Source organism: Betta splendens, chromosome 21, assembly GCF_900634795.4.
Source record: "Betta splendens chromosome 21, fBetSpl5.4, whole genome shotgun sequence".
Lineage (NCBI taxonomy): Eukaryota > Metazoa > Chordata > Actinopteri > Anabantiformes > Osphronemidae > Betta > Betta splendens.
In genome coordinates, this window is record NC_040899.1 from 16,119,725 (window position 1) to 16,136,022 (window position 16,298).

General features: G+C 40.1%; 1 protein-coding gene across 5 annotated transcripts in view; it reads right to left on the bottom strand.

The window, feature by feature from the left end:
* LOC114846794 (inactive dipeptidyl peptidase 10-like) overlaps window positions 1-16,298 on the bottom strand; it is a 130,063-nt gene that overhangs the window by 22,768 nt on the left and 90,997 nt on the right. For all 5 annotated transcript variants that reach the window (XM_055505196.1, XM_029135868.3, XM_055505197.1 and 2 more), the window contains 7 exons: window positions 7,174-7,226; window positions 6,560-6,641; window positions 5,727-5,847; window positions 5,120-5,274; window positions 1,896-1,993; window positions 1,678-1,801; window positions 1,565-1,603 (listed from right to left, as the gene is read on the bottom strand). In XM_055505196.1, the coding sequence (XP_055361171.1) occupies window positions 1,565-1,603; window positions 1,678-1,801; window positions 1,896-1,993; window positions 5,120-5,274; window positions 5,727-5,847; window positions 6,560-6,641; window positions 7,174-7,226 (672 nt within the window). The remainder of the gene's footprint in view (window positions 1-1,564; window positions 1,604-1,677; window positions 1,802-1,895; window positions 1,994-5,119; window positions 5,275-5,726; window positions 5,848-6,559; window positions 6,642-7,173; window positions 7,227-16,298) is intronic.

The window sequence follows — 16,298 nt, forward strand, 5'->3', positions numbered from 1 at the left end:
TCAGCCTCCTTAATATTACATTTCTACTTTACTAAATGCCAATCAGTGAGAAGAATTAATTTTTTGGGGGGATCATTACATTTTCTTATAACTTAATGGCTGCATTGCATGTTTTTATAGTCATTAATTTCACTATTCAGCAGCAACTCTGCTCTTACTGCATTTCTACTTATACTAAGTTTAAAGGTGAAGCTACCAGAAAGGTGATAATTGGGTAGACTTTGTTTACTACTAGGATGACAGTGAGCAATACAGATGCATTACGTTATATTAGAAGAGGCTGTAATGACTGTGGCAGGTTCTGGCCTAAATCTATCCTCAAACGGGACACAGAACTTAGATGTGCACCACTGCAATATGCCCCTCCCATCCCCCAATACTCATCCTCCCAGTAATTTGATTTTCTCCAATATATTGCTAATTATTGTTCTGTTATGTAATTTCTTCCACAAAAAACAATATTGAAAAAGTTTAGCTTGAGCTCTGTAGGTTTCCTCTCAGCTCATGTGTTCAGTGTGACGTTGATGTTCACACTATATTATATGTTATATCTGTTCAGAGTTAGTTACTTTAATTAGTGTGACAGTTTTGCTCACACATGTCAGATCACAGATCAGTAAGTCATCTTAGACCCACAGTACATAGCACCACATCTAAAAACAGTAACATCTGCAGTCTGAAGGTTAAGTTAAGTCCACTGGATTTCCTCTTTTTAGTATAAATGTTTCACCACCATCCAGTAGCTTTGAAGAACAGCTCCCTCAACACCAGAAACAAACCCAGACCAAATATGTTTACTACAGGAACTGTGCCTTAACACCACATACTGTATATCAGCTACAGAGATGATTACAGACAGCGGCATGGTTGCACTATGGGCTCCCAGTGTCACCCATTGTTGCTAACCTGTACATGGAAGAAGTGGAGAAGGAGGCCCTCCTCAAAAGGGTAAAGTTAACATTCTGGACAGAGAAGACCAATGGTTTGAGAGAGGGGTGAGGGAAGCGTTACGTGTACAAATGAACACACCCTCCCTCAAAGGAGGAGGAGGCCTCAGACAAAATCTGATTCCTATTTATCATGCTGTCCTTTCATGTATTACAAAGAAGATCAAGACCACTTCACAAATCAAACAGAAAGGACAAACCCAACGAGTCTGCAGTGATGGAGGAGAAGCTTTAGAGTTCACAGCTACACACTACGCACAGCTTGTTCGCATAATGAGCCAATCGTTTAGAGCTGGGAGGGAAACCTTACTGAAGGACAAATGTGTGGCCTTCAGCCAACTTCTCTCAGACTGAAGAAGCCACCTGGATTGGTGGTGAAATGTTTCTACTGAAAAGAAGAGATCCAGTTAACATGATTCAGCCTTCAGACTATTCCACCTGGATGACTGAGAATCTCCACCAAAGTAATATCTGCAATAACTTAATTTTAGCTTTACTTAGAAAGACGTCATTTTAATTATTTGGGATGAAACTTTTGAGTGGTACAGTACTTAAAGTAATACCTAAAATATATATTACTTTACCCAAGAGAGTCTCTTGTGGACTGAAGCCCTCACCTGATGCTCGAGCCACTTCTCTGATGTCATAACATGTTTCTAAAGTGAAAAAGAAAGAGTCAGCCCAGAAATCGGTTATTGGAGGTTTTAGAAGACAAAAGAATGTTCCTCACCTTGATACAGTCACCTGTGGTGACATCACACAGTGACAGGATCGATATGTTCTGAGCCCGGTTCACCCAACGCACGCTTAGCCTTTCTGGTGACACCCATGTCACCATTGTCACGTAGTACTGGCTAGAAACGCCACAGACAACAATGAGTAAGCAAAGGACTGGCACAGTCAAGATCACTAACACGGGATTGTTTCTGATATTTTATGTAAATGTACCTCTTTTCAAAACTATCTGGAGGCTTTTGTTCAGTGGTTATAGAACTGCCATCCAGAGTGACAACTTGGAGGCTGACAGAGGGGTTGGTCTGACCCATCTGGAGAAACAGAGAACACTGTGGTGATAATGTTAGGCACATGTTTTCTATTTTTATATGCTGCCTTACTGAACAAGCAGCAGAACTGTAACAGAAAATATAATGACGAACAAACTACTCTGCTGTTTTCTGATCAGACCGAGGCAAGTCACTCATTCTCTGTCACGTAACCCTCCCTGAGAGATGAAGCCCATTAGTCCACACAGACAGGATCTTAGAGTCACAGAGATGACACTGTCTGTTCTGCACTTAGGCTCACTTATTTTTAATGGCTATTATTGATGTCATTGCCAATCCTTCACTTTCTGCTTCTTTGGAGGAATAATACAGTAGCATAAAGTAACTTCTCTGATCTACTCATGTTCTGCCAAGTGACTGTGCAGTGCATCAACAGATAGATCTACTGTAACAGATCTGAACCTCACAAACATTATGAAAAATATAGAAGATAAATAAAGATCCTCTAAAGCAAAATGCTCACAGCAATGATACAAATAGACAGTACTTTGAATTTCAGTCCCCCTGAATGTTTTTTCACAATTTTGATGATAAACACTTTAATACAACTAAAACTACAGTCATTTCAGTCTTATGTTGTTAATGATTTCACAATCATTTAATTACTTGACTAACAAAACTGAACTCTTCTGTCCTTGAATTCAGTTCAGCCCATTGTATTTTGGCCAATCAATGTTCAAGGGATGATGAATTTGTGGCTTTATGTGCAAAGTTTGGCTGGTATCTACTAACTTCTTAGGTGCTAGATATGCAGCCAGACCACAGAACCAGAAAAACCTCTACATGTACCTCGCAAATGTTAAAAGCAAATAAAGGTTAAAAAGAATTTAAATATATATTGCAGAGCCTTATATTTTATTTCTTCATAAATACCAGCCCTAATGCTGCTTATTAACATACATAAAATACAACCACAAACATGTTCCCAACATGAATGAGTAATCGTAATATTCAGAACAAGTACCCTTGAAGATGAAAGAAGAAGGCATTTCACTCTCAGTGACACAGAACAAAACAGATTCCTTGCGTATAGATCCAGGTTTTAACGTATGAGGACAAGCCTAAGAAAGGATGCTGCTCTCCATTCATTGCAATATTCCATTGAATATCTGTCGGTCTGAACCAACAGAGCAACCTCTATTCAGCGACCCTCATTTCACCGCTTTGCCACAACCTGTCTCCTATCTGAGAAGCATTTTAAGCTTCTTTTAAGCAGCCACATGGAGGGACAGAAGCTCTGTTAAGAATATCACACTGATTTCCACCCAGTGCCAGAGATCCAACAGTCTTCCTTCTTCAAAGAGACTAAGTCAGCATTACCATGAATTAAACAAGAAAATATTGCATTGGTTTTTGTGGAGGAGCATGTGCTTGTATTATTCATGGAAATGCTTCAATGCAATAAAGCTGTAATAAAAATGGCTTCAGACTGAGCAAGGAAAGAGCTAAAGGCCCAGGTTTTAGGTAGACACACATACTGTATGTACTGTATATAGATATATACTGTATTACTTAAAGTATTTATTCTAAACACACTTTGTCCTTCAGTGGTTGTTCTCAGTTTTTATAATATAATTTTCAATATTTTATATAAATACTGAAACCTATTGTAAAGAATGACTTTAAATTAAAGGTTCACACTTCTATTTCATTGGTCAGGTCCTCTGAGAAAATCTGGCAAGGCATGGTGCTTACTAAATAAAAATACTAGGTGAGTAATGATTGATGGAAAACAGCTGGTGAGATCATTTGACTGCAAAGCTAAACTAAAAGTGACAAGACAAAACCAGAAGTATAAGAAAATAAAACAGGAAGTGAGTCCAGGCTGTGACAGCACCTGCCAACTGAACTCCGGGTACCATTGTCTGTGCTGTAGACAACATCCAGCAAACTCCAGACTAATTCTAAACAGAATCCTGTCGTTACCTTTCTCTGAACCTTCTCTCGTCCTTTTTCCACCTTCTCTATGCTCCTGAAATCTCAGACCTCATCTTCAAATCCAAGCCTTTTACACATCAGCTGGATCCTCTTCCCACAGCCTTGGTCAAATCCTGCCTCCCACCTCTGCTTCCCTTCATCTCTGCTATGATACACTTGACACTCACTACTGGAATTGGCCCCACACCTCAAAACAGTAGCTACTGTATCACCCAAAAAAAAGAACCTGGAATCCAACAGCTTCACTAACCTTCTGCCTGTTTCAAAACTATTCCATTTCCAAAATACAAAATACAAGGAAAAATAGTCACCACTTCCACTTAACCCAAACTGCCTCTGTGGAACTTCACAGTCTGGTTTTCATCCCTGCCACCATACAGAAACTGCCCTGCTACACAAGACCTCGTCATTGCAGCTGATCCCAGTCTAATCTACCTTCTCATCCTCTTTGATCTGAATGCAGACTTTGATACAATCTCTCCCACTCTTATCTCCTTTCATCTATCATAAACCCTATAGATTTCAGCCATTCCCTGTCTCTACAGGATTGTCCCAGGGCTTCGTCCATGGCCCTTTCTATTTATCACCATCTACCATTGACATGTATAGCATCCGCTCTATTGCTACACAGATGACACTCAGCTTTATGTATCCAGCCAACCAGAGGTACTGTAATGCTCTCATCTTCCTTCTACTAACTGCCTACCTGAAATCAAAATCTGGTCATCTTTTTAAACATAAAGCAGAACTATTATCATGGACACAAAACCCAGACTGTCCAAAGCTGTCTGTCTCTCAAGATTGAAAGCTCCTCTGTTTTCTCCTCAGCACCATCAAGTCTGCATATATCCATCTGCTCCACCATTCCCTCAACTCCCAAAATCATGCATAGTGTAATTTCTAACTGGACCAAAACTCAATTAAAATTCCGAATCAACTCTGGACCCCTGTTAATTACAAAACATTAGTCAAACTCCTCCAGTACTGTACGTTACCAAGTTAATCCAAAACCTTGGCCCAATATTTGCCCAATTTCCCTCTGCTCTCTCAGATCCACCTTTTGATCCACTTCGTTGTCGCTTCTATCCTCTTCAGCACCATGACCAGAAGTTTCTGGGATTCTTGGGATTAGCTACTGATACAGAAAGATATATCTCAATGATAGGGAACCTTAGGGTAAGGGTACTGTTTTCCTCGAGGGTAGAGAGATCCTGTGAACCGGGGCAGGAGCATGTTGGGGACCAGGGAGTCATTGATGGTGAGGTAGGCCAGTCTGGAGCCATCAGGTGACCACCAGTGGGCAACCTGAGTGTGCAACACCTCCTCTGGAAAACCAAAAAAAGGCAAGTAAGAGTCATTTACACAGAGACTATGGGGAGGCTTCACTGCATAAAACACAGTGTGTTATCCAATGAAGCATGAATCATGTGTCATTTGCGTCAGGAGTCACGGTGTTAATGGATAATGCTGTACTTGTCACAGGCCTCCACTCACACTCATGTTGAGAGGTGGCTCATCCAGATTGATATAGCCTCGTTTACACCCCTTTAAAACATCTGACACAACAATTCATTCATCAGTAGGCCCAAAAGTGAGATACAGTACATGCATCATGTTGAACATGATGTAAAACATCCAACAGATGAAGTCAGATTAGAGACTATGATCTATGATTTATGTGAACAACATAATAGGGTGTGTAATGTGTGTCAAGCCTGGCAGCTTTCAAGCACATCTTCCTTCTGAGACGCCTCTGAACCAGCAGCTGCTGTCTTACCCTCATACAACCAGTCTGCAATACCATTGAAGACAATCCCCTCCTGTCCAGAAGACGTGAGCCTCCAGGAGCTGCTCTGGATGTCTGTTTGATAGTAAATGTTGTTTTCAAATATATACATCTGTGGGACAGAGAAGGAAAAGAGTAATAGATAGTATGTTGGTGAGTTAATGAGCTACATCACCTTAAAACAGCAAAAAGATTTTGAACGTGGCTTATCCCAAGTGATAACAAACACATATGCTGGGAAGCTGCTGAGTAATGGAAATGCTCCATCACTGGGGTTGTGACACACTGATGCAGGGCATCATCCAGAGCAGGTTTTACTGAGGGCAGGTATAAACACTGAGGAAACGAGATAAATACGCTATCAAATGCTTAATTACTTTCTATGTCTGCACTGAAGGAAATAATTGACTAATTATTCAGAGCATGATACTCTACAGGATGGAGCCATTACTCACAGCAAGAACCTCGGTCGCCCAACTAGATGTCTTCCGGCAGCAGCCTGATTAGTGGAACTGTTGCTGGATTTCTTTCAAAATAATTGTTTTGCTTAACAGCAGTTTGTTTTTCTCTCACGCCACAGACCGTATTTGATCATTTCTTACCTCGGGGCTGATATGGATGAAATGAGTTGTACATAAAACGATGAAAAGACAATGAAACAGCAACTTTTATGTTTCTGTACAGCTTTATAATATACAGCTTCGAAATGTTAATAATATATTACGGGTATATATCTTATTGTTGTTGTTTGACTCATTTGAACTCACTCACTGCAAGAATGATGAAACATACTTGTTTCTTATCCAACGTGTTGAGCTACTCACCAGCTGCTGGCCGCGAATGCCCCATGAAGCAAACTGCAGGATGGAGTCTGACACCTCTGGAGGGTTCAGCTCTTTCACCTCTCTAATGCAAACAGAACCCACGAGAAATGCACAACATTACATGTCAATCGTTACAGCTACTGTAGTTCTTTTCTTATTTAAAATCTATTTTCTAAATCTTAAACTAAAGCTTTCAGTATAAAATAACAATAATATTAATAATTTAACACAATGTAAGTTGACTCAAGTTATTTAGAGCTCTAAAATATGTTATCTTATTAGAATGTAAATATTAATAATAATGATAAGAAACAAGTGGAACCCTCAGAAAAGACACTATTATGTGATGGTTCCCACTTCCCAATGTCACCTCTGCTTCTTGCCTTCCTGTGTTGTGCTCTTAGTGTTCAGTTGAAAGATTTCAGGTCAGAGCAACATTTGCTTATGTAGTAAGTACAGTATGTTTAAGCTATGTTCATTTGATTCTTGAATTAATTTAATTTGCTTTTTGTGGCAAACATTTCTTGACCTAGGTTGTGCAGTAAGTAACTGATTATGTGGGAAGATTTCTAACCATCAGATGCATTACATGACCTCATATGTTTGATTCTCACCTTGTGTAAAGGTTGTAAATCAGGTACGATGCCAGGTAAGAGTGCTGATAGATCTAAAACCCAAAGACAAAATGCATTATTACTATACTGTAATATACAACACAAACACATAATCCCCCACTAATGATGATTAGAACTTTAACAACAGAGAAAAACAGAAACAGGTGAGTGATTGGATAATTATGATTAATACCTTGATGAATAAGCGGTGTTGTCTGTACATTTGTTATTATTTTCTCTACTGTGTCTCTCGACACAGGCTGGTTGACTGACAGAAGAGTCAGCCTTCCGTTCTGTTTACATAAAAGTGAAGAATGACGGTTCCGTTCCACATGGAGCAGATGTCAGCAACTGTGTCAGCAACATATGCTGATGATTGTCTTTCTTTTTAATTAGGCCTCGCTTCCTAAAACCAACTTAGCTCGGGCTTCATAAAGTACGAATGTGAGAAAAAATACGAGATTGTCTGGCATTTCAAAATGTCACCATGACAATACGATGATGAGTCGTTTCTGTCAAAACAAGTGATGCAGTAAAAGATAAAAAAAAGTATATTTACTGTAATGAGTTATTTTTTGTTTTTGTTACAACAACAAATCTTTTAAATTTCTGTGTTTTATTTAATAAAATGTTACTTTAATTAAATTGTTGAGTCTTTTCAATGGCAAAACAATAAAAGACTTACAAACTTGGGGGGAGATTCTAAACCTACACAAACGTGAACATCTACAGCTTTATGCTAACTAGTTTACAGTTATGTCTTGATGACTCGTGGAATTATTTGTGAATACAATCAGTTTGGTACCAAATGTAGAATGTTTACTCAAACAGCTTTTTTTTAGGTTTCTTTGAGTTATGAAGCCTCTGCTCGAGTGTTATTACAGTAAGTTCAGCCCAGTGATAAACACTGTGCATCCACTCCCATCATCAGCTGTGCGCAGACTAAAGGGTTGGCTTCCATTATATTCTACTGTTCTTCTCCATCTCAGCATCATAATCATGCTGTCAGTAACAGCTCTGTGATGACTCCTGGGCAGGGCTGTCAGCAATGGTTGACACGTGAGAGGGAGAGGCTTGGAGATGCGTAGTGGTGGGGTCATACAGGTTACAGTATTATCTATTTGTATTATATAGCGCTCAATTTCACGTGTGTTCACCACAGTCACAGGAAAGCCATTTAATCCTGACACTAATTACTGTATGAGTGAGTTGTTTTGCTGTACTTCTACCTGGTTTGATGAAGACACAGCTGTTTGTTAAATGTAATTTTACACCATTAGAATGTGCAGGTACTGTACGTGTTTTCTCACATTTTAGCAGAGCTCCGAAAGTGATCTTCCAGCTGAGTAATGGGAACTAAATACTCTTTGAAAGCACACTAAGCGCTGCCCTTTGTGTTGTCGTCATCCTGTTCGTTTAAACCAACTAACCACGTTTTCAAGTTTGTTTCATAAAGTCACGTTTTTATTACACTGTCAAGTTAAAAATATTGTTTTCTGATTTCTTCCTATGGTAGTTTGTGAAACGTGATCAGGTTGTACGTTAAATCAATTTATACAAAATGAGGAACAGACATACAGTACGAACAAAAACTAAAAACTGCCTAAAGATTTAGTTTCTTCCGAAAAAAGAATAAACTGGAGAAACCAAGATATTAATTTGTGGGCAGTTTTAGGCATGGGCGACCAGGGCAGCACCTGCTGGGGGGTGGGGGGGTGCGTCACTCCAAGCCCTCAGAAAAAGACATGCACACACACGTATATGTGCTCTGGGGGAGAAGGGCGCAAAATCACGATCTCGTCTAGCATAGTCGCAATCACGTAGGGGGCTGTTCTGGGCGCTAAAAACAATTCCTATTTCTGGTATTTCTACCTGTTATGATGTTTCCACTAGCCAGCATGCTACAGATGTTGCACCTAAATGATGCACAGGGAAAGTTCAATTTAATTTTATTTAAGTCTGGGAATTAGTTATATTGTCAAAAATGCAAACACTATTTTAAGCTACTTTAAGCAGTAATCAGATGCATTTAATCAGAATCAGCTTAATTGACAAATTTGCACAGGACAAGTTATGTAAGAACCGGACAAGGTCTGACTGTGTCTTTATGTAGTCTATGTTAGTATAAAACACAAATTATTTACGTTATAATTAAATAACAAAACAATACAATAATAAATTAAATATTCAATAATTAATAAATTATTTAAATACATTTACAGCACACTATATCACATAGGGTTATTGCATTGACTCATTGTTTTGTGTGAGTGGAGAGTTCAGCTTAGACACAGCCTGGAGGAAGAAGCTGACTCTGTGTCTGGTGGCTCTGGAGGCTATACCTCTGTGACGTCGGCCTGCATGTCTCTGGACTGTGGGGGAAACTGGAGAACCTGGGGAAAACCCACACAGGGCAGAGATTGTCCACACAGAAAGGCCGGAGCCTGTACAAGAACTATGCGAATTAACTATTATGTTGGCTGATTAGCATGTAATGATGATTTAGCTTTATTCCTTGGATTCTGAGTTGTTATATGTTGTTAATAATGATGATTGACAGAATTTAGAAACTTTTTTTTTTTAAATCCTTGTACTGTCCCTTACAGTTACTATAGAGACTAAGAACCTTGCCGGTCCTCAAAATATATGCGTCAGATTTAGCTTTTTAAAACATGAAGACCTACATTTCAATCAAAATTAGTGGGAAAGGATTGTTTCTACAGTAACATACCTCTAGCGTGGTAGTTTATTCAATGAATGGGCAGATGCACAATGAATGACACAGAACTTTAGACAGTTGGCAGTGTGTGTTCAGCAGTAGCTGCTGCTGACACAGTGACTTCCTGTCTTTAATATGTTGGATGTGTTTGATTCCTGCCTTTTCACACACTGTAAACAAGTTTAAAAAAAGGACTCCCATAGTGTCAAACACAGTTTATAAAAGCTGATGAACATTCTGTATGTAGGCGGCTAGAGCCTGTAAATAAAGTGGTCTGTGTGACACTTATCTTGATGGATGTGTGAGCAGCTCTGGGCCCTTTTTTAATTGGCCGTATAAAGATTTGAAAGTAAGAAGCCAGCAGAAAGAGTGTGGCTCATTACGTCCTTTTGGGTGTTTACTGTCATTTGATCTTGTCTCAATGCATTTGTAACTGATGAAGATTTAATTGCTGCTCTTTCTTCATACACCATTAACATGTATCTAATAATTACATTTAAACTGAAAGCTGCAATAATCAACAACTAGACAGATGAGTGGTATGTGCATTAGTTCATCCTTTTTAAAAATTTTACTTTTTATACGCACCGAAGGCTGATGACCATAACAGAGTAAGATACATGGGAACCAAGCAGCAGCCTAACGGTAGAGTGCATGCATGATGATGATGAATTTATAAGACAACAGTAGACAGTGGTGTTGGGCAGGCTATTACTCTCCATAGATTAAGGCTGTCACTTTGATGATGAACACATCTGTTCCATCCATTTCCTTCCAGGAAAGAGCATCTTTAACTCTCTGCTGTCTCCGTCCCATCAAGCACACAGAGCCCATTATCAAGCCGACACCGAGATATGTTGGGGGCCATCAAACAGCGGAATGGAACAGTAGGCCAGACACAGTGTGATTTGCAACAAGAAATGTCACCGCTATTGGACATGGGTACAGTAATGGGCTTCTGCGGTGATAAACGGCCAGCGTTCGATTTCTGTTTGAACAACTTTTTACAAAATCTCATGCTGTGTCTTGAACATAACAAGGTCACAGCTGGTAGTCGATTTTCTAAGCAAAGTCAGGAATTGCCAGATGAAGAGCTACAGTATAGATCACATGTACAGTAAGCTCCGCTCACTGCTCCTGATAATTAGTCATCAGTTTAGAGCTGAGGTGAGGAGGTTTGATTAGATTGTGAATCTATGTAAATCATGTATCATTTACTTTAAACATATCTGTGTTAAATTTAAGGATTAATATGTATTTTCTTTCAAACAAAAGCAGTTGGTTTACCAACACACATAATTTCGCACATACTGTATAGGAGAAAATGCATTTCAGCTTTCAATTGATCTAGTACATGCTTAAACAGACTGACGGTAAGCGTATCGCGTCACTTCCGGTTACTGAGGTTTGCTGCCGCTGTGTGTGTACAGCGTTACTCTCCGCTCTTTTCTAAATATTATCGTTTTATATCCGATAGCGACTGCTAAAAGTTGCAAAACAAGCTTGTAACACTCAAGCATCTTTTCCTTTCATTAAACGTCCTGCTAATTTACACTGTTATCTAAGTGTTTTCTCCGCTAGCGTAGCTCCTAGCTTACTTTCCTGCTATGGCTTCCCCCTTTTCCTCTCCCTCTCGCTCTGTTCGGTGCTCGGTGTGTCTTATGTTTAGCTTATCCTCCGCCTCCTTTAGTGATGGTAATAGTATCTGTAATAGGTGTACGCTAGTTGCAGGGTTGGAGGCGAGGTTGTTAGACTTAGAGTCTCGGCTTCGCACTTTAGAAAACAGGCCAGCTAGCCAGGTCCCTTTAGCCGGTGCGGAGCCTCCTAGCTTAGCTGCTACCAGTCCCCCGGCAGGTCCCAGGCAGCTGGGCAACGACTGGGTCACGGCTCGTAAGAAACGTAGCTTTAGGCAGGCGCCCACGGTGCACCACCAACCGCTTCACGTTTCAAACACATTTTCCCCACTCAGCGACACACCCGCTGAGAAAACCCACTCTGATCATTGGTGACTCCATAGTCCGAAACGTGAAGTTAGAGAATCCAGCGGTCATAGTTAGGTGTTTGCCTGGGGCCAGAGCGGGCGACATTGAGTCTTATCTTAAGCTCCTGTCTAAGGATAAGCGTAAGTACGCTAAGATCGTAATACACGCAGGAGCTAATGACGCCCGGTTACGCCAATCGGAAGTCACTAAAACTAACATTGAGTCGGTGTGTTCGTTCGCCAAAACAATGTCGGACTCCGTAGTTTTCTCTGGACCCCTCCCCAATGTGACCAGCGATGACATGTATAGCCGGCTGTCATCGCTCCACCGCTGGTTGTCTAGGTGGTGTCCTGCAAACAATGTGGGCTTTGTGGCTAATTGGAGCACTTTTTGGGGAAAACCTGGGCTGATTAGAAGAGACGGCGTCCACCCCACGTTGAACGGAGCCTCTCTGCTCTCTAGTAACATGGCCATGTTGCTTAGTCCCCCCACTGCTTGACAACTCAGAGTGGAGCCCAGGACGCAGAGTCGCAGTCTTACACGCCTCTCTGCATGTTCTCTACAGCCGCGACCCACTCTTAGTCTTAGTTATCGCATAGAGACTGTGTCTGCTTCTCGACCACCTAAACTATACAAGTCACAAACAAATCAAAGAGGAGTGACTTACCAGAATTTAATAAACATCAAAACAGTTCCTCTTACGGAACAAAGTAATAGTAAGCTAATAAAGTGTGGTTATTAAATATCAGATCTCTCTCATCTAAATCCTTTTTAATAAATGACTTGATAAGTGACCATCACATAGATCTGTTCTGTCTCACTGAAACCTGGCTGCAGCAGGATGAATATGTTACTTTACGTTACGTTACGTTACTCTACGAGTCACATCAACTATCATGTTCCAAGAAGTACAGGTAGAGGTGGAGGAGTAGCAGCAGTTTATAAATCAGATTTATTAATTACTCCTAAACCTAAACATAGTTATAACTCATTTGAGAGCCTCACTCTGAGCCTTTCTCACCCAGACTCTAAAACTCAGAAACCAGTTGTGTTTTGTATTGTTTACCGTCCTCCTGCTCCATATTCAGAGTTCTTAACTGAATTCTCTGAATTCTTATCTGACTTAGTTCTTAGCACAGATAAAGTCATTGTAGTGGGAGACTTTAACATTCATGTAGATGTTGACAGCAACTGTCTCAGCACTGCTTTTAACTCCTTAATAGACACTATTGGTTTTACACAGCAGGTAAATGAACCCACTCATCGTTTTAACCACACCCTAGATCTTGTCCTGACATATGGGGTTGAAATTGATAATTTAATAGTTCTTCCCCAAAACCCTCCGTTATCTGACCATTTCTTATTAACTTTTGAATTTAGCACAACTGACCCTATAACAGCTGGAAAGAAATGTTACTATAGCAGATGTTTATCTGACAATGCTGTTGCCAGATTCAAGCAGATGATTCCATCATCTTTTGCCTCAATGTCTTGCAGATACACAGAGAACAGTCACCTTAATCCTTATGAACAGGTTTGACTGTCTTGTAGATGATGCTGCAGCTTCTCTACGTACAATGTTAGACACAGTGGCTCCTCTGAAGAAGAAGACAGTGAATCAGAGGAGGTTAGCTCCGTGGTATAACTCAGACATCCGCAGTCTAAAGCAAAGGACTAGACAACTAGAAAGACAGTGGCGTTCCAACAAAATAAATGTAAACTGCATTGCATGGAAGGACAGTCTAATGAAATATAAAAAAGCACTTTGTGCTGCTAGAAAAACACATTATTCCTCCCTAATTGAGGAAAACAAAAACAACCCCAGGTTTCTTTTCAGCACTGTAGCCAGGCTAACAAAGAGTCATAGCTGTATTGAGTCTACTATCCCCTTAAATCTCAGCAGCAATGACTTTATGAACTACTTTACTAATAAAATTATCATCATTAGAAAAAACATTCAGCAGCGACTTCTTCCAAATGACAGAAAGCACTGTCTAGATCCATCAACTTTAAATTTATTAAATCCTCTGTCTTACCTAGACAGCTTCTCCCCCATAACTCATATGGAGTTAACCTCAATAATTAACTCTTCCAAGTCGTCCACTTGTCTTTTAGATCCAATCCCAACCAGATTACTCAAAGAAGTTCTACCTTTAATCAGCTCATCCATATTAAATCAAATCAACCAATCTTACAACTAGGCTATGTACCACAGGCTTTTAAGGTGGCTGTGGTCAAACCTCTATGAAAAAAACAACCCTTGACCCTGGACAACTAGCCAACTATAGGCCCATTTCAAATTTACCCTTTATTTCCAAGATTCTGGAAAAAATCGTGGCTAAACAATTATCTGACCCACCTTAGTGGGAATAACCTGTATGAAGATTTTCAGTCAGGATTTAGAAAACATCATAGCACAGAAACAGCTCTGGTTAGAGTCACTAATGATCTTCTATTAGCTTCGGATAATGGTCTAGTTTCTGTCCTTGTCCTGTTAGATCTTAGTGCTGCATTTGATACAATTGATCATCACATTCTATTACAGACACTAGAACATAGAATCGGGATTAATGGAACAGCATTGGGATGGTTTAAATCCTATTTGTTGAACAGATTCCAGTTTGTTCATGTTAATGATAAATTCTCCACACGCACAAGGATTAGCTATGGAGTTCCACAGGGTTCTGTGCTGGGTCCAATTCTGTTTAGCTTATACATGTCTCCTCTAGGTGAGATTATTAGAAAGCATTCTATTAATTTTCATTTTACGCAGATGATACTCAGCTATACATGTCCTTGGAACCAAATGAAACAGATCAACTAGTCAAAATTCAGGGTTGTTTAAAAGACATCAAATCCTGAATGTCCCAAAACTTCCTTCAACTAAACTCAGATAAAAACCGAGATTCTTATTGTTGGGCCTAAAAATCTGAGAGAGACACTATTGAGTCAGATAGCCACCCTGAATGGCATAACATTAGCTTCAGATTCTACTGTGAGGAACCTTGGTGTCATGTTTGACCAGGATCTCTCTTTTACATCATACATTAAACAAATCTCCAGAACCGCCTACTTCCACCTTAGAAATATAGTTAAAATCAGAAGCATCCTCTCTCAGAGCGATGCAGAGAAACTGATCCATGCATTTGTTACCTCTAGGCTGGACTACTGTAACTCCTTACTCATAGGATGTCCTAACAGCTCCTTAAAAAGCCTACAGCTCATTCAAAATGCTGCAACCAGAGTTCTGACAGGACTTAGAAAGAGAGATCACATTTCTCCTACATTAGCTTCTCTGCACTGGCTGCCTGTAAAATGTAGGATAGAATTTAAAATTCTCCTACTCACATACAAAGTACTCAATGATAAAGCTCCTTCTTATCTTAAAGACCTTATAGTTCCTTATGCTCCCAGCAGAACACTTCGTTCTCAGAGCGCTGGGCTACTTGCGGTTCCTAGAGTGTTTAAATGTAGAACAGGGGCAGAGCTTTTAGCTACCAAGCTCCTCTCCTCTGGAACCAGCTCCCTCTTCAGGTTCGAGAAGCTGACACACTCTCCACCTTTAAGATTAGGCTTAAAACCTTCCTTTTTGATAAAGCCTATAGTTAGAGATGGTTCAGGTCACTGGCAATTATTGTTAGTCACAGGAACCATCTCTTAGTTAAGCTGCAATAGACATAGACTGCTGGGGGACTTAATTTATACACTGAGCTCCTCTGTTTCCTTCTACCTCCTCTGTCCCATAACCTCCCATCATTGTCCCATGTTTAACTAACCTTGTCTCTTTCTGTCCAGTAGTTGTGCTTCTCTCATCTCCCCCCCCCACCCCCACTCTTTCTCCCTCTCTGTCCTCACCCACAGGTATCATTGGACTCAAAGTTTGGTGTCTGTGATGGGCAGCTGCGGATCCAACCATCCTGCCTGCATCCAGTCCCTGGTCCTACCATCCTGCCTGTGCTCTGTTGTTGCTTGTTGTTGCTTGTTGCTGTTGCTGTGCTTTTCTATCTCTCTATCCTCTCACCCCAACCGGTCGAGGCAGATGGCCGCCCACATCCAGTCTGGTTCTGCTGGAGGTTTCTTCCTCGTTAGAGAGGGAGTTTTTCCTCTCCACTGTTGCTGTCAAATTAAATGCTTGCTGTATGTGGGATTTGTTGGGTTTAGTTGTGCGAGGTTTTAAACCTTACTTTGTAAAGTGCCTTGAAATAACTTTGTTGTGATTTGGCGCTATATAAATAAAATTGAATTGAATTGAATTGAATTAAACAAAGTAGGAAGAAGTTAGACTTATGTAGTCCTACCCCATAACCTCCCTGTTTACTCAATGTTTAAACCCATAATTTTTTAATCACTAATACCAATTCAATGTTTAGTTTATGTTGAATGACACTGTTTAATGTATGTAATTCAAATTTAAACGTTTCAGT